The sequence below is a fragment of the Panthera onca genome, chromosome F2, assembly GCF_046562875.1.
Source record: "Panthera onca isolate mPanOnc1 chromosome F2, mPanOnc1 haplotype 2, whole genome shotgun sequence".
Classification (NCBI taxonomy): domain Eukaryota; kingdom Metazoa; phylum Chordata; class Mammalia; order Carnivora; family Felidae; genus Panthera; species Panthera onca.
Genome location: NC_138356.1, coordinates 73764058 through 73787017, shown reverse-complemented (window position 1 = coordinate 73787017; position 22960 = coordinate 73764058). Strand labels below are relative to the sequence as shown.

Genomic DNA, 22960 nt, shown 5'->3' with positions numbered 1-22960 from the left:
CATTATTCAGTAATGCGGCTTTTCCACAGACGTTTGGTGTTGGCATAGAGGGATTCGGAGGGAGAGAGCAGTGGGAGGGGAAATGATGATGGATCCAGAAGTTTTCTCCTGGAATTGAGACATCTTAATAATTAGTAATATTTCTAATGATCGTTAGATCATCGTTAACATGATCGTTAACATCCCTCAACAAACGGAGCGAAATCAAACTCGTAACATTTACTCTGAAAAGTCCAAACACGCTACACTTTTCCGCCCAAGTCTCCAGATCGGAACCGTAAACCTCCTCGATCCTTCTTGCAGATTTCACGGCGCTGCTGGTGGATGTCGTTGGAAATTCTACCAGCTACCTCACAGAGATTTTCAAGTCAACCTCAATCCTCTCAGGTGTGTTCATCTTGAAAACTCTTGAAAAATTGGAGATTCGGCGAATTGGCGTCCATCAAGGGTGTATCAGTCAAAGTTGGTAGACTCCCCACCCCAAGCTCTGGCACAGGCCGGGCTGCCCGGAACCTCTGTGTGTGTTTCATTTAGACAATCAATGTGGCCCAGTTGCCACCACTAATATTTGAAGACTCCATCTTTCAGTCAGAGCTATTCCTGGTATCGAAGACCTTGGAGGAAGAGTCCGAGGCTCAAAGTTAGGGGAATCCAGGCAGGCTCAAGAAAACAGCTTCTACTGGATAGCTACACTCCCATTTCAAAGATGAGAAAACGGGGATTTAGAGAGGTTGCCTGTTTTGCTCAAGGTTAGTTCAGAATGTAGAATTCGATCTATATGCAGCCTAAGCCCATGTCCGGCATACAGCTGAGAAGGATCTGCCTCTTTCACAAGATGGCCTCATGTAACCCCCAGGCAATTCACATTTGCCCAGGGACCCACTGTGCAAAGCACATTTCTAGTCAATTGCCCGCACATGGACTCATCAGAAGGCTGGTGTGCTGCACCATGCAGCAATTACTGTGCTAGAAACAGTGGGGAGCCAGAAAGAGAAATAATAATAGATATCAGCCACTAAGGACTCTTCCAGGGCTTTCCATGTTTTCCCTCATTGGATCCTAACTACAACCTTGTGGAATAACTACATGTTTATCCCCACTTTATGGGTAAGGAAACTATTGCATATGAGGTCAAGTGACTTGCCCAAGATTATTCTACAGAAATGGAATTCTAACCCAGGCAATCTGGCTCTCTAAAGCCCATGCTCTTGCTTACTATGCTAATGTATATAATAGCGAGACCCCCCCCATTACCAGCGATAATTATTATTATTATGACGATTTACCGAGCTTCTCCATCTGCCAGGCACCATACTTGTTACCCAAACTCACACAAAACCTTCCATCTCATGGAGATTGGGGGATTTGGAAAGTCCACAGAAGCGAGTGTGGAATTCAAATATTCACCATTTTAAAGATGGGTAAACTGAGTCCTAGAGAGGTCAAGCAGTTCGCTCATGGCCATAAAGCTGGTAAATGGCAGCGGTGATGTTGTAACACTGGTAGTTGACCCCAGAGGCTGTGTCCTTAGCCATTATATTATAATGCACGCCCCCCCCCCAAAAAAAACCAGAAAATCAGGGCTGCCTTAAAAGGAAGGAGTTATCCTTATTTTCCTATAACATCCTGAGCTAGGGATTTCCAGCTTAATTTTCATTTCAGCCAAAGACTTAAAGCTTCGGAACCATTGCTAAGCCTTGTGTACTCGTTTGTCTTCCAGTGAGTCAGACAAATGAATCGGACTGCACCTTCATCTGTATGATGACAGGAAAGTCAGGTGAACCAGCAGCCATTCTTTGACAAGCTCTCTGAGCTGAGACATAAGCCGAACCCTCCAGCAGGTGAACCCAAGATTTGATCCTGTGGGTGTGGTTTTTGTAGGACGGAACCTTTCTGACTTCTGGGAGGTGGCAGAGAAATCTCCTGTTATCAACTACACATTTACCAGCAGCATGCCTGGTGGTCCAGGTGAGTGTGAACCCCCCAGACTCCTACTGTCATCTGCAGACCAGGGGAGCAGCCGGCAGACTGAAGACTGAATTCTGCCCTCACGGGTTAGCTATACTGTGCTAAAATCAAAGGTTTTGGCCATTAAAGAAAAGTAATCTCTGGATTCTCTTACAAAAGAAGATCTGGTGACCAAGAAACAACGGGAGTTGAGTAGCCGCTGTCCCCATCCCTCCTATTAGAAGGGACACCTTTCTCCTTTTTTCCAGAGCCCTCTCTGCTCCCTGTTACCTTTTTTTTTTTTTTTCATATTAACTACCTGGATTTTGTAGGTAATTGAATTTGTGACCTTGTTATAGACATTGTCACCCTATAATACACAGCCGCTACCCAACTGTCCTCTACGCCTCTGAAAGCACCTAGCCATCTGCTGGGCTTTTCCCTGGCACCAGGTGGCCTTTTTAGAACCACCTGTAAGCCTTCTTTTGTCCCTACACTTAACTGTCACTTCTAGCTGAATGAAGTTTCTTGAACCTGGCTGGTCCTCCAAGATTATCGGCTGCCGCCGTGATTACCTCAGTTCCAGTCCTTGCCAACTACCTTTGAATTAGAATAGCCTCTGAGCCAGTTTTCCTGGACCCAGACTCTTATTTCTTTAAAATATCCATTCACTGGGGTGCCTGGGTGGCTCAGTTGGTTGAGTGTCCGACTTCAGCTCAGGTCATGATCTTGTGGTCTGTGAGTTCGAGCCCCGCGTCAACTCTGTGCTGACAGCTCAGAGCCTAGAGCCTGCTTCGGATTCTGTGTCTTCCTCTCTCTCTCTGCCCCTCCCCTGCTCATGCTCTGTCTCTCTCTGTCTCTGAAATAAATAAACATAAAAAAAAATTAAAATACCCATTTACTGCCATAAGAGTGATAGTCTTGAAATACGATTAGGTTTTGTCTCCTCACTGCTCAGAACTAAGTCAAGATCAGAGGGTCCAAAGTGCTTAGCTTGGAGTATACATTTTTCTGGAATTATATTCAGCCTCATCTGCTCTCTTCCTTTGAATCTTCTGTTCAAATGACATTGAAATTCCTGCCTCTTCTTGAGGATGACATCTACCTCCCATGCCTCTGCTGTCTTGCTCAGCCTGGAACTCTTTCCCCACTTTTCCATATTTCAGCACCCAACTTATCTGTCAATCCCCAGCTCAGCTGCTGCCTCCGCCTTCCTAAAAATCTCCCAATCAAAATTTGTCTTCTATCTCTATGACTCTGCACCATGGCGCTTGTACGTCATTTGGACTCTGTGTTAACTCCAGGTTGGATCACAGGTGACTTTCCATGTGTGTCTGCTCCCTGAGTGGTCATTGATGGCAGACACCAAATCTCTTTCAGCCTCACAATCTTCCTCCCCTCTCTCTTCCCCCTGGCATGTATCATGTACATAGTAGATTCTTCATCAGGGTTTCTCGGCATGAAATGAAATTTACAGTAAATCTCCAGTTCCACTGGAGTTGGCTGCCGTGATTTGCATCTTGTAGCTGCATTTATTTATCTTAGTTATGCTGAGGAAGGAAGCTCGTCTCTTGTGGAACGAGGCTGCTTGATAAGGGGATAAAATGGGCATTTGGTGGGTTCCCTTCTCCTACTTGATTCTGAGGACAGATCTGAGGATTGAGTGAATGTCACTTCTTTAGAGTCCTTCCATGACCTTCCCACCCCAGTCTCAACAGTGTGTCTTCTTTGTGCTCCTTTATAAAGCACAAATGCTTGGGAAGAGAGAACATATGTACAAGTGGACTCATATTTACAAGGTTGATGTGCCCGATAGCCAGTCAGTCACCTGGCTGAGTGACGGTTTGATTGGGAGGCACTTATCCATGAGTCTGATTCATCTGGAAACAAGGACAGGGCCTCTGGTGCATGTGGGTATTACCGAGCCCAGAAGTAAGGCAGGAGAGAAGAAATAAGGCTGCAGGGCCACATCTTAAGCATTGCACAGGATGTTTCGTACACAATGACCCTCCAAAGGGGCAAGCAGGGGCTGAAATCTCACCAGTGAGCAGGTCGGCCTGCGTCCACCCAGAAGGGACCCGATGGGCCAGTGGGGACCTGTCATCCTAACGTGCCGTCCCCACCACTCAAGTCTTCCCAACTGGAGAGAGAAGGTAAAATTAACACTCGAGCCCTGTCCTCCATTTCTCCACGGAGCACCTAAGGAGGCCAGGTAGATTTCCCCCTGAATTGAGCCTTCCTGCAGTCTCTGTGAGAGCCTGTCTTTCAAGAAGCTTCCACCTGGCACCATCTGATTCTGTTCACAGTGCTTCCTCACACAGTGTTTTTGGAAATTGATATTTTAGCTTACTTTGGCATTCAAAAAGAAACCCTCCTCTTTGGTGATATAGGGTACTGTTCCAAGTAAGGTTCGAAACTCGGCATTCAGTACATTTGTTGTCCAATGACCTTTCAAGGGCTTGATGGTTCTGTGTCCAAAGTGTCAACCATATGAAAGCTGCCCTTGAAAATCAATCTCCCTTCACATACAGCTACCAAGGGCTCGTCTGTGACTTCAATGCCCACACCCACAAGCCAGCAAACACTACCAAGGACAAGCCCCCCTCACGGAGCCCAGAGCACCGGAGTGTCCTCTCTGAGAACTGTTCCCTGGACAGAGACAACTCCTCTTGCAAAGGGAGAGCAGACCCAGAACCCAGGAAGCCTTCCTGAGCTTCACTCCAGGACCGTGGCCACGCGGGGCAGCGCCTCCCCAACCCCAGCCTTGGGTAAGAAGCCTTCTCTCCCTTTCCCCTCCTGTCCTGTTTCTCCCTCCTAGTCCCCCTAGGCTCACGTAAATAAATAAAGTCCTTCCTTTCTCCCTTCTCCAGAGACCTCTTTCTTTTTCAACATCCCTTAAATAAGAGAGCGACGTGAGCCAGTATGGATTCCATACAGACAAGCCAAAGCGGCAAATATCATTGGCATAACGTCCTGCTAACCCTCACGTGTATGGCTTTTATTCTGAAATAGTTTAAGACTCACAAGATGTTGCAAAAATAGTACAGAAGTCTCCCTGATCCCTCTCACCCAGCATCCCCCAATAAGCATATCATAAGAATATCTGACATAAGTGAAGCACATTGAAGGATAAGGTATTTTTATTTTGGCAAAGCACTTAGCAATATCTCTCCTGAAATGAGCACTAAATGGTGGACTTTTATGGCAGTGTTAGGCTGATTTAAAACTGGCTGGGTAACGATGCCAAGAATATGTTAACGACACGATGCCAGCATGGAAATCTGCCACGGACGGCGTGTCGGGGATTCCTCCTTCCCCACCACCTTTGTGGACACCATCACTGGTGTCGCTGAAGATGAAAAGCCGTGCTCGTGCTATTTGGAAGTAAGATACAACTGAGATAACTCTTTCGTTAAAAGCCAATAGTGCCTCAGTGAGTTCCGACAAGGGACCGGAGTCATAGGATTCATTCACTCATTCATTCATTCACCCACCCACTCATCAAGACGTGTATTTACTACCAGACTCCAGACTGGCTGTTGAAAAACGCAGCTCTATCAATGTTTCATTTCGTACTTGAGCTCGCAAACCAGGGAGGGAGACACAGGCATGTGAACTGAGAGTTACATCTAGCCTACAAAGAGCTATTGTCCTGGAGAGCCCAGTGAAGGGGCTTCTGGGAGGAGGTGAGAACCGATGGGAGTCAGGCAAGCAGGAAAACAAGAATGAGGAAAAGCAATCAACTTCACCGACCAGAAAGTCGTTAGTACCATAGCCAGTATCTTGACAATTACCCATAATTAGAAAGTTTCCTAGAATAATATTTTTTAAAAATGATGTGATGGCTAGTGGCAAGAAAAATCGTAAAATACTTAGCTACAAGCCTAGCAGGAAAAGTGCTGGGTTTTATACAAGAAAAAACCATAAAACTTTAATGGGAGAAATACATGCATATTTAAATAAATGATGAGATATCACTTCTCAGCCTTTTGGCTAAGATCGAGTGAAATAAAGGAAGTGATATACCATGTTCTGGATGAGAAATCTAAATATTTTTTTAAAAATTTGTAATTTTTTAAAGGTGCATTTATTTTTGAGAGAGAGAGAGACAGGGAGAGGGAGAGAGGCAGAGTGTGGGCGATGGAGGGGCAGAGAGAGAGGGAGACAGAATCCAAAGCGGGCTCCAGGTTCTGAGCTGTCAGCACAGAGCCCAACGTGGGGCTCAAACTCACGAACCATGAGATCATGACCTGAGCCGAACTTGGATGTTTAACCCACTGAGCCACCAGGTGCCCCAAGAAATCTGAATATTTTCAAGATGGCAATTGTTCCCAACTTAACTTACAGAGTTAAAGTTTTCCAAGGGGGTGACTTTTTTGTTTTGTTTTTTAAGTTTATTTATTTTGAGAGAGAGAGGGAGAGAGAGAGAGAGAGAGAGAGCAGGGGAGGGGCAGAGAAAGAGGGAGAGACAGAGATTCCCAAGCAGGCTCCATGCTGTCAGCAGGGAGCCAGATGCAAGGCTCGAACCCATGAACCGTGAGATCATGACCTGAGCCAAAACCACGTGTCGGCTGCTTAACCAACTGAGCCACCCAGGCGCACCCAACGGGTTATTTTTAAAAACTTGAAAAAAAGTTATTTTAATTCCTATCATGGAAATGAGCAAGAGAGAACCCCCAGCAATTGTTTCAAAGGCCACCAAGAGAAGATTGGTCTTCCTCAAATGCCGTGATATTGCATTGTTATCAGTGGCATTATCATCATCTCCATTTTGATGATAACACCAAAAAACAACATGAAGTCACTTGTCCCAAATTTCACAACATGGGGGAGACAGGAACAGAATTTCCCCTCCAGGTCTCCTTACCTCAAACCCCTTAACCTTTGCTCTAGATCATGAGATGAGAAATGTGCTCTTAACTTTGAGGGAACCCACTGTCCCCCGAACACACACTTTAGCTGATTGTTCGGACATCCAAGGGATTTGCAGGTTTCTTTCTCGTTTTTTTAAATATTTTTTTTATGTTTATTTTTGAGACAGAGAGAGACAGAGTATGAGCAGGGGAAGGGCAGAGAGGGAGACACAGAATCTGAAGCAGGCTCCAGGCTCTGAGCTGTCAGCACAGAGCCCGACACGGGGCTCGAACCCACGAACTACAACATCATGACGTGAGGTGAAGTCAGACGCTCAACTGACTGAGCCACCCAGGTGCCCCAAGATTTTATTTTTAAGCAATCTCTACATCCAATGTGGGGCTCGAACTCACAACCCCGAGATCAAGAGTCACATGCTCTACTGACTGAGCCAGCCAGGTGCCCCTGGACGTGTCTTTCTTGTTGGTAATTAGGAAAATAAAGTTTACCGTGGTCCATTTATTCCAGGTCAGGGTAGGGCGTAAGTCCCTGGGTCATCTGTATTATGCATGCACATTACATTTGGTAACATTTCAACGTTTTGGTAATTTTATACCTGAATCAAAATGGTCAAGAATTAAAAGTCTTCTGTTACTGCCCCATGTGCAGCTACCAGGAGGGTGGCCCGGACTCCATGGGTGACAACCAGCAGTCAGGCGTGGACTTCCAACCTACCTGTGCCCTGGGCTCAGACCATGGGTGAGAAAGCACCCGGAGGGCCTCCCTGGGAAACATCGTCCTCCACACCCACATCTCCTGCAGAGGCCATGACCACGTGGAGCCTTTCTGGGCCACCTGCTGGGGCAGCATCCACACAGGGCAGCTCATCCCAGGCCAGCCCAGCCTCAGGTAAGAGGGGATGTTCACTGAAGTTAGCATTGTCCGTTTTTAAAACATTTTCTAAATTTTTATTTGTTTTATATTTTCTTATGTTTATTTTTGAGAGAGAGAGAGAGAGAGAGAGAGTATGAGATGGGGAGGGACAGAGACAGAGGGAGACACAGAATCTGAAGCAGGCTCCAGGCCCTGAGCTGTCAGCACAGAGCCCGATGCGGGGCGCGAACTCGTGAACGGTGAGATCACTACCTGAGCCGAAGTCGGACGCTCCACCGACTGAGCCACCCAGGCGCCCCACATTTTCTAAATTTTTAAAATGTAATGCACACACAGAAAAGTAATAAACCGTAAGTTAGCACCATAATTAATAATCGTAAGGTGAACCCTCTCTTCCTTCTCTTTACCCCAACCCTTTTCTTCCCATCTTGGATGAGTGAGCGAATGAATGAATGAATAAAAACTCCTTCTTCGCAGGAATCTCCCACATCCTCTCTCTTTTATGTGCCCACATTCCAATGTCTTCTTTTCCCTGGGTTTCACTGTCCACGAAACATGTGACCAGTAAAAGCCAACATTGTTCACTCCAGAGAATGCGATTGCCTTTTTGGTGGAGTATTATTAGGTATTAATGTTACTACATTAATTACATATACAAGCTGTATATGCAATGTAACGTAGCATGTTCATTAATTATGTACACAAATATAATTGTATATACATTAATACGTAATCATTTTTACTATCAGGAAAGCCTGAGTTCTAACAAAAGCAAGAGAAAAATTGTCAAATGTGATCCCACCTCTATATTTCTACGTGTATTTGTTTTTATGGGTGGGTAATAAATATACACAGAAAATAGAACATAGAACAAAATAAGACTGAAAAAACTTCACCACATATTAACCTTGACTATAACCGGGAAGTAGCTATGATTTTAATTTTTTTCACTCTACTGACATGAATTTCTATATTTTCTACTCCTCTAACCAAATACATAAGTTTTATTGTATTTGTTTTTGAAATCACTTCCTCTGGAACCTGCAGCCCAAGGCCCTCCACCCACGTTCACCAGAGTCCCTACGTCGTAACACTCATCGTTGGTGTTTAGTGTCCATTAACTGGCCCTTCCTCCCTCTGGGCCACACTCTCCTCAAGGGCCTGAGTCTTTAATCTCCAGTTCTCAGGAGACACAGCAGGCACTCAGGAAAAGTGTGTCGAACTACCTACATTTTGTAAGAAAGGGCCTAAGTGCCAAGTCTCGACTTGAGGCTCGAAATCGCAATTGCGCAAACAGACGCGGAAATGCAATTTTGATAGCTGTAATCGGAGTTGCGCCTCACATGATTGCACAGGAAAACTAAAAGCTAACGCCTTTGGTTTGGGCTAGCTGGATGCCAGCATCCAGCACGGCCCGAGGCCATGCGCTCTGGTCTTTATTTCAGACACAGCCGGGCTGGGACCCTGATTCCACCGTTGCTGTCTGTCCTTAGGCGGCTCTCTTGATCTCTCTGAGGCCTGGGTTTTTCATCTTCAAAACGGGGGAGGCGATACCTGCTTTCAGAGTGGCTGTGAGGATTGGATCCGGTGGCCCGGGTGAGGTGTTGATCTCAGCACACAGCACCCTGGCACCACCCAGTCAATGGCCACTCCTACTAACTGATCCCACGGCACCCACAGCGCAGCATGGCCACAGCCCCCGGAGACGCGCTTCCCCAAGGGCAGTGGCAAACAGGACACCGCCAGAGCGGAGCATGCCTCTGCTCTCGCCCTGGGTCCCTTTCGTCTCTGATCACCTGCGAGTCTGCGGTCCTTTCGTTCAACTGTAACCAGCGATCACAGACTAGTGAACTCTGTGTTGGGGTTGCGCCGAGAGCCGCTCGGTTTCTAAACCGCACAGAAACACGCCCCGGTAGCAAGCATCAGTTGACGCCTTCTGGGTTCAGGGGCTTAGCTGATGAGTAGGAGCCCCGTAATTGAAGAGGAATCCAAAAAAGCTGTTGGCCCGCTTGGAGAAAATGGCAAGACTGCCCATGGACCCGATCTGCTCGCTAACCACTGTACTTCTTGGGTCTCAGAGAAGACGTCACCCGTCCCCAGCCCCCCATTCGCTGCTCAGGTGTGGGTCAGCCTCACCCCTGACCAATCTCCCCCTCCCTCACCCCCTGCCAGGAGGCTGTGTTATCAGGTTGGCCGGGGGCCAGGATCTTGACCGCAAGGATCATGCCCCGAGGTGGCCCTTCACCAGGACTTTATGAGCATGATCAAGAGAATCGTTGAGATGAGCCCATGCTTGAGGGTGAAGATGCACTGAGCGTGCACTGAGCGTGTGCCCGGACGCAGAGGAGCGAAAAGCACGTTCGCTTCGCCCAGGAGCAGCGGTGCTTGGACGCTGCCCGTGCCACGCCACTGCCGTCCCATCCACTTCTTCATTTCGTGCCACGATCGGCGGCTTCCCCATGGCATCCATTGCCCGTTTCCTCCTCTACCCTGGGAGTGCCGCCTTTGCAAGTTCTCTCTCCTCCTCCGGTCTGCATCCTTACTGCCCTGCCAGGTACCTGGCTTAATAACCGCCGCTGGCTGACTAGGGCAGGACCTGTGGCATAGGGCCTCTTCCCCCCATCGGGCATCCCGAGATCAAACACAGGCTCGGGGCGCTTGGGTGGGTCAGTCAGTTAAGCCTCCAGCTCTTCATCTCGGCTCAGGTCATGATCTCACGCTTCATGGGTTCAAGCCCAGCATGGGGCTCGGCGCTGACAACACGGAGCCTGCTTGGGATTCTGTCTCTTTCTGCCCCCTCCTTCTCTCTCTGTCTCTCTCAAAATAAATAAACTTTTGAAAAATTCCAAAAACAAAAACCACAAGCTTACACCTCTCTCATTTCCCCCCAGGAACCTTCACCCTTGGCACACAGACCCCGAATCCAACCAAGGCACCAGCCCCTAGATACCCACAAACAGGTAAGACCGTGCATCTGGGAAGAGAAACCCAACATTGTGTGGCTTTGGGGCAGGGGCTCAAGAGGACAGGGTCGCTTGCAGGCTGACTGACCTGGTCACTGTACTTTACTGGTTCTCCCGGGAAAAGGGGCAGGAGAACTGGTTTATAGGTCTTGCTGTGTTATGAAATGGTCCTGTGCTTTGCATAAAGCACTCCCTCGTTCTAGGCCACAGTTTCCCTAGAGAACTTTCAAGAACTTTTCGTCCTGAAGGTGCTATGATTCTTCGGTTGTGTGTATAACCCAAGGCCAGTTCACGCTGACTTTGGTCAGGCCATTCTCGCCCCCCTGCAGGTGACGCCCCGTTGGCCTGGCCATTTGCCCCTGGAGAGGAACCAGCCCTGGCCCCGGGACCCCACCAGGTTTCTAGTACGTACCAGCAGTCCGCCGCTCTGTGGCTTTTGTTTGTTTGCAACGAGGTTGTGTCGTGCCACAAAAAGAGGTCTGTTTGATAAATGTAGGTTCGGACCGCTGGGATTCAATCCTAGCTTTGCCATTTACTGCAGAGGGGGTCTCCTGCGCTCAGCTTCAGGAATTCAGCTCCCTCGACTGTGAAGTAAGAATAATAACAATCATTGCAGGCACTAAAACTGTCTTTATCCCTCCCGGGTTTTGGATTGAGTATGATAATGTGTGTGGAAGAGATTTGGAACGACAGAGTTCCGCATAACTTCATCCAATCAACTTGTATCGAGTGAACGCCTATTGAGCTAGGGGCTGTGCGCTTAGCCAAACAGAGGCTGTTCCTTTAATGAGCCTGATGTCCACGGGGGCAGCAGAAGGGGTAAGGGGTAAAGGATGACTCCGAAACTCAACCTCCATTCCCCAGGTGCAATTTACTTGTGTTCCATTTTATTTTGTTATTATTTTTTATGGTTTTTTTTTTTTTTTTTTTTTTTTGAGAGAGAGAGAGAGAGAGAGAGACAGAACGTGAGTCGGGGAGGGGCAGAGAGAGAGGGAGACACAGAATCCGAAGCAGGCTCCAGGCTCCGAGCCGTCAGCACAGAGCCCGACGCGGGGCTCGAACCCACGAACCGTGAGATCATGACCTGAGCCGAATTCAGACGCTCAACCGACTGAGCCATCCAGGTGCCCTGCTTTTTGTTCCATTTTAAAGGACACTCTGCCTTCCCCACCTCTGACACCTCGTTTTTATGGAATTCTCGAAGAGGCTTATGTCCAGGGCTTAATGGCTGGGTTTTCGAGATCCCTCACAGAGGCCCGGGGCTTCGGTGTCTGGGGATGCGTTGCATCTTTCCACTTTGGGATGCCTCACTCCCTTCCTTTCTGTTCTGTACGACAGAAATCGATACAAAGTGAGTCCTTCAAAGCGGCTTTGAATCCTCAGGCCCCTCCTACTCCTGGACGCCTTTCTATACTAGTTTTCTGAATGTTCCTGGACTCTCCAGTCATGTCAGTGGAGCGTTATTAAATTCCCGGGGACGACACAGCCTCTTTTTTTCATACAGCAGAGATCTGCCTCCAACCCCTGCCCAACCTGCGGTGAATGGGCCTTTCAGACACAAAGCCATGATTATACTGCCGGCCCAAATTATAGCCATTTTCCCCCAGAGGTTCTAAAGAAACACATTATTGGAACAGATAAGGGCAGTTGTCAGCCTGAGTTTCAGAAAACAAGTTAACTGTATTTAAAACTATCTGTATGTATATCTTTTTCTGTATCTATATCTACTTATATAGCTCTGTATATCATCCATCTATCTATCTCTGTGTTTCTATCCTTCTATCCAACCATCCATCTGATAAGCAATATAAGTATAAAATAAAGGGGTTTGACCACTTCCAATAAATGATTGTTTCCATTCACACACACACACACACACACACACACACAAATCATGCCGCAGAGTCTTTTGAGATTTACTCATTCATCCATTCAATGAATGTTTACTGAGCTCCTGCTGTTTCCCAGGCACCGTGCTAAGCCTGTTTTTACTTTTTCGTTTTGCAATAATTCCGCAAGGTAGGTAGCGTTATCTTCATGAGGCAATTTCGGTGATCACTACAGATAAAACGTGACTCTATTTTGAGCCTAGATTTGTCGAATTCCAAAGCCTGTGCTCATCTCAACCTTCTAGGTTATCTCTCCCAAGATGCTCCATTTGTACAAAATAATCACAGTTTGAGGGGGAGATTGAGAAGTTTCTTTAGAGAAAAAGCGGTAAATGCTGTGTGCATGCAGAGAAGGAGAGATTAGCTCCATTTGGAGGAATTGTTGAAGAAGTTTCCACTGATTGAGAAAGAGGCATCTGGGGCGCCTGGGTGGTTCAGTCGGTTAAGCATCTGGACTCTTGATCTCGGCTCAGGTCATGGTCTCACGGTTCGGGAGTTCAAGCATCATATGGGGCTACATATGTTAAGTATGGAGCCTGCTCGGGATTCTCTCTCTGTCTCTTTCTCTCTCTCTCAGAATAAATAAACATAAAAAATTTAAAAAAGAAACAGGCATCTGCACAGGGCTGCCTCTAAATATGCATTCTATGCAGAGGCACAGCTTATGCAAAGGCACTGGGGCAGGAAAGGACAATGTTTCCCAGGGGCTGAGAAATTCCCTGTGGCTGGAGTTCTGATGCTACAAGAAAGAATGATGAGGAGTGAGGGTGCAGAGGCTGGCAAGGGGGAGGTCCCCAGGGCCATGGAAGGAGCGTGGACCTCTCCTCGGACAAGTGGAAGGGACATGGTCAGATTTGTGGTGCAGAAAGTTTTCTCTGGCTGCAGAGTGGAGACTAAAGAGGGGAGGGGAGGAGCAGGGATACTGGTGAGGAGACTTGCACTAACCACAGCCACAGATGATGGGGGCTGGAGCTAGGAGCTGGTTGTGTGCATAAGGAGACTCGAGTGGTGCTCAAGAGACAGAATCAAGAGGATGTAATGATGGTAGAGTGATCACCAGGAGGTCACCAAACGTTATTCCCAAGTTTGAACGACTGAGCGGCGAAGTGCCATTTCCTGAGATGAAGAAGCCCGGGAGATGCTGGGAAGGGGAGAGGGGATGTGGATGCTGAGCCTCAGGAACGTTAAGGATGTTCAGACCGTAAAGTGTGGTGGTTACAAGCATAGGCTCCAGACTCAGGTCTTGCCAAGGTCACTATCTGCTGTAGAACTGATCAAACTGCAGAATCACTCAGACCCTCAGTGTCCTCTCCTATAAAATAGTACTTCTGATACCCACACGACATGCTTTCACGAGGATTAAATGAAATAACGTAGGTACAGAACTTAGGAAAGTACCTGATGTATATCACGTGCTCAGTAAGTTAAAGCAAAAAGTCATAGCATCTTTACAAAACTTGACAAATGCCCTGGAGGGTTCACTGTTCTAATTGACTCAGGATAAAATTCAAAATACATTTCCTTCCTACATTTTTAATGAAATCGTTCTCGAACATTATAAGCCCTCTCTCCACTTTAATAAATACACAACTGATAGATGAATGGATAAAGAAGATGCTGTATGCATATACAATAGAATAGCACTCAGCCATAAAAAGAGTGAAATCTCGCCCTTGGCAACAACACGGATGGAGCCAGAGAGTATAATGCGAAATGAAATTAAGTCAAAGAAAGACAAATACCATACGATTTCACTCATATATGGAATTTAGGAATCAAAGCAAACAAAGGGAAAAAAAACCAGAAGGAGAGAGAGAGAGAGGGAGAGAGAAACCAAGAAACAGACTCTTAACTCTAGAGAACAAACAGATAATTCCCAGAGGGGAAGTCGGGGGGCGGGGGATGGGATACATAGGTGATGGGGATTAAGAGTACACTTATCTTCTTTTTTAGCATTTACTTATTTTTGAGAGAGAGAGAGAGACAGACAGACAGAGTGTGAGGGGGAGAGGGACAGAGAGAGAAACGGAGACACAGACTCCGAAGCAGGCTCCAGTCTCTGAGCTGTGAGCACAGAGCCCGTTGCGGGGCTCGAACTCACAAATCGTGAGATCATGACCTGAGCTGAAGTTGGACGCCCAACCGACCGAGCCACCCAGGTGCCCCAAGAGTACACTTATCTTGATGAACACAGAATAATATATGGAATTGTTGAATTACTATATTGTATGCCTGCAGCTAATATAACACTGTTAACTACACTGGAATTAAAAATAAAAATAAATAAATATATATATATGTATGTATATTTATAAAACTGCTAAATTTTAATTTTCAAAAAGGTAAAAACATGACTCACAAAAATAAGAAATGAACACATGTCAGAAATATTATTCAACCATGAATTAACGAATTAAGATTTGTTCAACAGAGTTTGAGGAACAGGGATCTTTATAATCAATCCTAGGAATTTGGAAGCAAGTTTGCTAACTGATATCCTAGAGCAATAAATTCTTTTTTTTTTTTTTTTTTTTACTGGACAAAAATCAATTGCACCTTGACCACATAAAATCCATTTACATTCTATCAGTTAACCTCTTCAGAGTGGTAAAAACCTACTCGATAAATCAGTCAAAGGCACACAGTCTTATATAACCAGATAATCCCCACAGAGTCTGCTGGACAATACCCAGAACTTATTTCCAGGTTCTAGATCCTTTTTCTTGATAGCAGCTTGTGACTCTTTGTTGGAAGATTATTATCAATATCCTAGTATAATCTTGGAATCACTAGAAGGTGAGCCCTGTAAGAGGAAGCCTCTTTTCCTTTCTTATTTAGTGTTGTATGTCTTGTGTCTGTTCTGCCCAACATGCAGGGAATGTTCAATACATTTTTAGGAAATCAATAATCGCCACCGTCTATTGTTTATTCCACGCCAGGAACTTTGCAACATGCTTCGTACAAATCTTTTTCTCATTTGATCCTCCCGGTTATCATCTGGTAACGTATACCCATGCACGTGTACACAGTCATGCCCACATACCCATGCCACACACACATACCCATGCCTGCACACGCTCACGCACACGCACACACACACGCACCCCATACCCACTGCTCCATCAAATTATTCTCCACTTCCCTATGAAGTTCCCGGCAAACCATCCCCTTGCCTGATATGAGTCACCATATCCTCTACCCCTCACGCTGGAAATGTCTCCACCGGATCCATTGCTGTTTAATGCTTTAGATCCTTTTTTTTCCCATTATGTTTCTTTATCTTTGAGAGGCAGAGAAAGAGCACGAGCGGGAGAGGGTCAGAGTGAGAGGGAGACACAGAATCCGAAGCAGGCTCCGGGCTGAGCTGTCAGCCCAGAGCCCGACGCGGGGCTCGAACTCACGGAGTGTGAGATCATGACCTGTGCCGAAGTCGGAAGCTCGACCGACTGAGCCACCCAGGCGCCCCTAGATCCTTTTTCAATATTTGCTCTCAGTGAAACCTTTCCCACCTGTCTCGTGCATTCTCACGGCGGCTCTTCCGGGCACTGAGGAAGCAAGACTGTCCTACCTGTCCCTCTCAGAGCCACCCGAGATCCGGGGAGACTCTACTTACTAAAGCACAGAGAGAAGATGCTTTTGCTCAATCCTTGTTGATTTCAGCGGTCTGGGGTTGCATCTTCTAGGGTGTCCTCAGCTGCTGGTCGAAGAGGGGGCCGTCACAGCCTCTCCCCTCCCCCTGGCCATCCGGAAGCTCAACCCTTGCCTGATGGAGCTGTGTCGCTTTTTCCAGCAATGCCTCTGCATGAGCCAGAAGAGAGACCCCAGGATGGAGGCCATGAGGTAACCTGGGCCAGTTGCCACTTTCCAGAGTCAGTATGTAGAGGCTGCTTATGCCGTGTGGATGCTCTGCCGGCCACCAGGTGACCGGGCAGAGAGAGGTGACAGGGGTACGTCAAGGAATCGACTCTCCAGTGAGTCTCCTACTAGACCATCACTTCCTTGCGAGCCAGCATGCAACCTCATTCATTTCTGGGTCCCCAGGACCACGAGTGCAGCCGAGTTGAGTCGAGTCGAGCTGAGCCGAGCTCCGTCACACCTGGTGCAAAGATCTCACAGGACTTCGTGGGGTCCTGGCGTCCCCGGGGGCCTCAGCCTGGTGAGATCTGCCAGAAGAGAATAGTCAGAGGGTATGCCCATCTACATTCCAGATCTTTCTAAATCCCTGACACTCATTTGCTGGCCAAACGTGAAGACTGTAAAAAGAAATTTAGAAGGCAGACACGGTTTCATATTAGAAGTTCTGGGCGCGGGCAGTTTCCCGCCCTTGAGAGTGCAGACGTTCTACCCTTTCTTCTGGAGTTTCTTATTGGTTGTAAACCCAGAACCAAACAAACGTGGCTGAATACTTCTGCTCCGGTGGCCGGGGGCCAATCTCTCCGGTCTTTAATGTCACTTTCAGAGTCCGCTCATGACCCTTCAGCTTTTCAAATCTCCATCACCCACTGGCTCTGAACCCCGTGCAGATTTGCAGCCTCTTTTCATTGTGTCCTTGTCTTGAATCCCTCAATCAGTGTGGATGTTTCCTCCACCCAGAGAGGGAGGTGAGCAAGGTCCATAGACCCAAGGGTGTTAGCAAGCAACATGGAGGCATTGCAGCCATGCTTTCTTACAGGATCAGACCACGGCTAGAACTTTTTTCTACCAGCTTTTCAAATCAACAACACGAGTTGAGTCTCTAGTAATTATCTCTTAGGCTGATCCACAGGAATTGAGAGATGAATCAGAAACAGACCCAGAGGGGCACTGGGCGGCTCAGTTGGTTAAGCGTCTGACTTTGGCTCAGGTCATGGTTTTTTTTTGCTATTATACGTAGTGATAATTTATAATTTTGTATATAAAGCTTTTTCTCAACTGGCCATTTCTTGAAGTAAGTTGTTAAAATAGTTGAATCTATTCACATTTAGCAAACTTATACAGCACACGGTGCCGGGCACTATTCCAAAAACTTCGCAAGTATTGATTCATTTAATCCTCATAATCAAGTAAAGTAGATACTATCAGAATTATTCTCATCTTAGAAAGGAAGAGACTGAGGCATGTTAATTTAAGTCACCTCAGTTTACACAGTTGGTAAGTGGAGAAGCCAGGATTTAAATCCAGATATTTGGACCCCAAGGTCAGTATTTTTAAAGGGACCTTACATTCAAAAGAATTAATATTCTTAAAGCTTTTGGTACCTATTGCCAAACTGCTTTCCAACCGAGAATGGAGTCCAATTTCCCCAGCACTGATGCAATCGTTTAAATTTTTTAATTTATGCATCAGAAATGGTATCTGATTGTTTTAAAACTGTTGTTTGATTACTAATAAGTTTGAAGGCGTTTGGAGGGTTTTCCCACTTCTATGCGTTACGAGTTCTTACTCTTTCGTTTTTCACTCTTGTTTCTCTTTCTCTAGACTCATCATGATGTTTTATTCTTCTTATCTCTTGACATTCAGAGGTTTGCGTGAGCTTTCTACATAATAAATTCAATATATGGTTAAAAAAAATTTTAGGCGCTGCCACTTAGAAGCTATGGAGGCTAGTCATTTAGCCTCTCTGAGCCTCAGTGCATCCTTCCGCAAAGTGGGGATAGCCCCGTTAGAATCGCGCTGTGCTCTGGTACCAAGCGGATCACCGGGGGACAAACCCAGTGCTGTCTCTTGAGAGCAGCGCGTCCTCGGGCACATCAGTTCATCCTGTGCCCTAGTTCCCTCCCTGTCTCGGCGTCCTGTAAATTGAGGGTGACAGAGCCCGGGGAGTCTTTGCGGCCGGCTTTCCTCGAGCAGTTAGTTGTTCCCCAGAGTCTGCTGGACTCACAGAATGGTGCCGATGGGAGGGAAAGTAGAAGCTGGTCGGCCGCACCCCCTTAAGCATCCCACGAGGAGCTGCTCGGGCAGCAAAGACCCGGGGTCCCAGGGTGAGCCGGCGGCGCGGAGAGCTCTTCTCCCCAGGCATGTGCCCAGCGCTCTTTCCCCGAAGCCCTGAGAAGAGGTCCCTGCAGGCCCGGCCCAGGGCAGGATATTACTTCGCAAGTACTCGATGCCTGGTTAACAGGAACAGCCCTGCGCTCTTGCCCCAACTCGCCCCCCAAATACATAAACGAACACCATCGTTCGCTGAGCACCTGTTTGCTCAGGAACTGGGCAAGTGTTACCTCGCTTAATCCTCGAGGTAACCGGTGAGCGTGGGCGCTATGGTTTCCTCTCGTGTGTAGATGGAAACACGGAGGCCCACGGAATTGAATACTCAGCCTGAAGCCACGCGTCCTAGTAAGGGAAGATGCCAGGACTAAAAATACAGCCTCTTCACTCAGAAGTCTAAGCTTTTTCCGCCGCTCAGGCTCATCCTCTGCCCCCCCCCCCCCCACCCCACACACACCCTGTAAACATAGAGAGGGCCTCCTTGCTGTGAATAATTGGCCCCTATGACTTTTTTTAAATTTATTTTTTGAGGGGGGTGGGAAGGGAGCGGGGGGAGCAGAGAGAGAGAGAGAGAGAGAGAGAGAGAGTCCCAAGCAAGTTCCACACTCAGTGCAGAGCCCAAAGTGGGGCTCAATCTCACAACCGGGAGATCAGGACCTGAGCCGAGATCAAGAGTCGGACGCTCAACTACTGAGCCACCCAGGCGCCCGTGACTTTGTAAATTATGCTTGTCTTCCGTTAGCCACAAGGGATGACGATTGCTTTCCACTCTGATTGGAATCTTTAGGTACTGTCTTGAATACTATTCCTGGTTTCTGAAGAATGCAACATACATCTGTCAGAGGGTGAAAAGGGTGCCGCACTCACACAGTAAGTAGACGCTTGACCTTGGCGCTTGGCAATAAATGCCTTCTCTCAAGGAGCTCTAGAATTCAGTGATTGTCCTGTCTTCGTTAGAGACCAAAAAGAGCAGGTGCAGCTCAGGTGGTCGTCATTAATTCTAGACAGAAAGACTGGAGGATATTTCTGATTCCTGCTCACCTAACTGTTGGATGTTTGCAATTAGGTATAGGGGAAGAAAAAACAAAGCGGGAGTCAGCCCAGCCAAGCACTCTGGCTTTCTGTGTGATCTCGGGCAAGTTTCCCATCCTCCCTGACTCCCATATAAGCTACAAACACAAATGGACAAAGAAAGATCAAACAAAAGAGACCCCATGTGAACGCTCAAATTCCTGACCAAAGCAAAATGAGTAGGAAGAATCCGAGAATAAGAAGGCAGCATGAGGTGCTACGAGTAGGGTGTATGACACCCCTCTCCTGGTCTTAGACGGTAGCAAAGCCCCCGTTTACTCCCGGAGAGGCCCGACGCGAGCTTTTTTTCCCCTCCCACCCCTGCAGACAAAAGTGGCTGATCTGGCACCTCTGGTCCCCCCAGGTGACAGTTTAGCCATCTACCTGGACTATCAAGCCGAAGGACTCTGGCCTCCTAAAAGTCGTGGAACCACATGGGACTTGCATTGCCTTTATTCTGCAGCACAAGAGCCAAGATCTGGGGTGGAGGTGGGGTGGGGTGGGGGTGGGGGGCTCAGTAGTCCAAATCCCTTCACCCGGGGGTGGGCAGGGGGAGCAGGAAATCTTGGTCGCTACTTATAGTCGAATAGCTCTTCTTTCGCTCTTGCCGCATGAAAATCTCCACACGAACAACATATTCCATCTAGGGAACAACATGTTAATGAGTTTAGAGTAGCTTTTTGCAAACTGGGGACACGAGGTAGATACAGCTGGGTAACCCGAAGCCATCACCGGGCGGAGAGTGGAGACTGGAGAGCTGTCCCCTTCTCGACTTCGCTGCCAACCGGCAGGGTGTCTGGCCCACGTCCTTCCTCTCTGACACAGACTCCTGAGTCCCCACCCACTGCCCTGTCACACCCTTCCCCCCCCCCCCACATCCCCCAGGAGCCTGGGCCATCGCTGTGGGACCAGAGTTTATGCCTCTGTAGCGTTTCCTTCTTTCTCAGTACCTTGAATTCCCTCTTCTTCTTCTCTTCCAGCCTTAAAACAAAAATGCCTCCAGAATATCTGCCGGTCCGTGTGAGGCCTTGAAAAGACTATGGGACCTAACGATAAACTGGACGACATCCCTTCACCCTGGCCCCTGGCCCAAGTTGGCTGGATGTGAAAAATTCACCAGGCTCCAGCTAGATCATCAATTAAGAGGTTCTTTGGGGAAGTAGCAATTCTTTCTCTCCTGTGAACCCTGCGAAGGGGGAAGGCCAAGTGTGAGAGCTGCCCTGAAACCTAAATCCACGGTCAAGAATCCCCCGTGATGCTTACGGAGATCCTGAGACGGGAGAAATGGGTTGAGGGGTATCACAGCAGCCGGAACAAATGAGTCCAGGCACTGAGACTCTGACACAGCACCCAGAGTGACTTACACTTGGGATTTTAGGAAGACAACACGATAAATAAGGAAAGGGGAGCCCATACCCTGGAGAGAGTCACATAGGATTTCTCTACACCACGAACCCACGCCTGGGTATATACAAGTACTCAGACTTGCTGACCATGGGATCCCGATAATTCTCCATGCCCCTAAAGAGCAGGTGATGAGAACCTTCCCCCGGAGGAAGTGTGGCTTTTCTGTGGTTGATATCTTGTGTCGATTTCTCGTCTGTAGGTCCCGCTGTATTTGGGGGTCTCGGGTTCTGTGACTCACTAATACGACTCCCGGAGCTAGAACAGGTTTTATGCTCACATTTCCTTCTTATTACAGCGAAAGCCTAGAGATTAAAGTCAGCAAAGGTAGAAGGTGCAGGGGACAGGGCCCGGGCGAGCCCAGACATCAGCTTCCCGTTGCCCTCTCCGGTGAAGTTGCATGGGAGGCACTTAATCCTTCCAGCAATGCCATGCGACAACACGTATGGAGTATCATCAACCAGGAAAGCTCACCCGAGCCATGGAGTCCAGGGCTTTAATTGGGGGTCAGCCTAGAGGCATGAAGTTACTCTGTCTTCAGGCTCTCCACAGGTCAAGCCGACACGCCGTGACCCGAGGCCCCTGCTGTAAGTTGTATTGTTAGCTGGGAGCGTCCGGCATGACCCAAAGCTCCAGGTCTACGGACACTCTTGTCAGGCGAGGGTTCGGAGGTTAACCCCCAGGAGCTGCTCAGGGCTGGACTTTTCTTTGGAAGATGCAGGGTTCAATGCCGTAGCCCTGCTGAGTCAACCCTTTCCCAGGCACCCACGGGCTAAGGTGTCCCTGTATCGGTTCGAGTCCCTTTTAATTTCTCCCCAGGCCGCAGTAGCTGCAAACACCCCTGTGAATGCCAAGTCCCCATGCAGAGCATTACTGAGCAGACTTGCTCTTTCCAATGGCCCGTGTGGACCCCGTGCTCCCTCACTGCTGTGCCCAGAGCCCCAGTCTTTCATGTTAACATGCGGCCCGGGCATTGGTGTCCCACCCTCTCTGACCCATGCCGGCCCTTTGGTGAGAAAAGTCACTCCATTCACAGTCCAAGTAGAAACGATTTCCCCCCCATCGGTAGACACTTGAGTGCCCTTGCCCCGACTACCTGTGGACAACAAGGCTCTCAGACAGGTAGAACTTGAACTTCGGGAAGAGACTTCCCTCCTCAAATCACGCGCAGAAAAGATTTAGTTTTAACCTCTGGAACACTTGGGAGGCCCTCAAAGTTATGCAAATGCCAAGCTCGTGAACTACACCTGCCATCACGACTCTGGGGGCCTGCAAAGGTCCCTCTCGTTTGCAAAGCTGAGGAGGACACGGGAAATCTCCTAGGGCAAAGGGACCATACCTAGATAGGAACCAAAAAATGAGCACGATTCATCAGGTGGGGGTTGACCTGACCAGACCTTCTCGAATGGATAAAGTTGATATTATTAATCAAGGATCTGTGGCCAAGAAAGGCTCTCAGAGTTCCCCCAAAGAATAATTTATCATCAGGGAAGGTGGGACTAAAGACTTGGTCCCAACACCCTGGCTATTTGTCTGTGGGGGAAACCGGAGGGTGCCCAGCCATCCCACATCTTGGGGATTATGACTGAGCATGACTATCGTTTAAACTTTGTTTAGGGGCGCCTGGGTGGCTCAGTCGGTTGAGCGTCCGACTTCGGCTCAGGTCATGAGCTCACGGTTCGTGAGTTTGAGCCCCACGTCGGTCTCTGTGCTGACAGCCTGGAGCCTGCTTCGGATTCTGTGTCTCGCTCTCTCTCTGCCCCTCCCCTGCTCACACTCTGTCTCTCTCTGTCTCAAAAATAAATAAAACATTAAAAAAACATTTAAAGTTTATTTATTTATTTTGAGAAGGAGAGAGAGCACGCAAGCAGGGGTAAGGCAGAGAAAGAGAGAGAGACAGAGAGAGAGACAGAGAGAGAATCCCAAGCAGGCTCCACACTAACAGCAGGGCTCGAACTCACGAACCGTGAGATC

At 47.9% G+C, this 22960-nt stretch overlaps 1 protein-coding gene across 1 annotated transcript in view; it reads left to right on the top strand.

The window, feature by feature from the left end:
• The window catches only part of HHLA1 (HHLA1 neighbor of OC90), a 32083-nt gene extending 11477 nt beyond the window's left edge, over positions 1–20606 (top strand). The window contains exons 7-16 of the mRNA XM_060611736.2: positions 304–387; positions 1721–1777; positions 1882–1974; positions 4479–4715; positions 7471–7710; positions 10587–10655; positions 10988–11062; positions 16231–16387; positions 19299–19381; positions 20563–20606. Of these exons, the coding sequence (XP_060467719.1) occupies positions 304–387; positions 1721–1777; positions 1882–1974; positions 4479–4715; positions 7471–7710; positions 10587–10655; positions 10988–11062; positions 16231–16387; positions 19299–19381; positions 20563–20606 (1139 nt within the window). The remainder of the gene's footprint in view (positions 1–303; positions 388–1720; positions 1778–1881; positions 1975–4478; positions 4716–7470; positions 7711–10586; positions 10656–10987; positions 11063–16230; positions 16388–19298; positions 19382–20562) is intronic.
• Positions 20607–22960: the final 2354 nt, after the last annotated feature.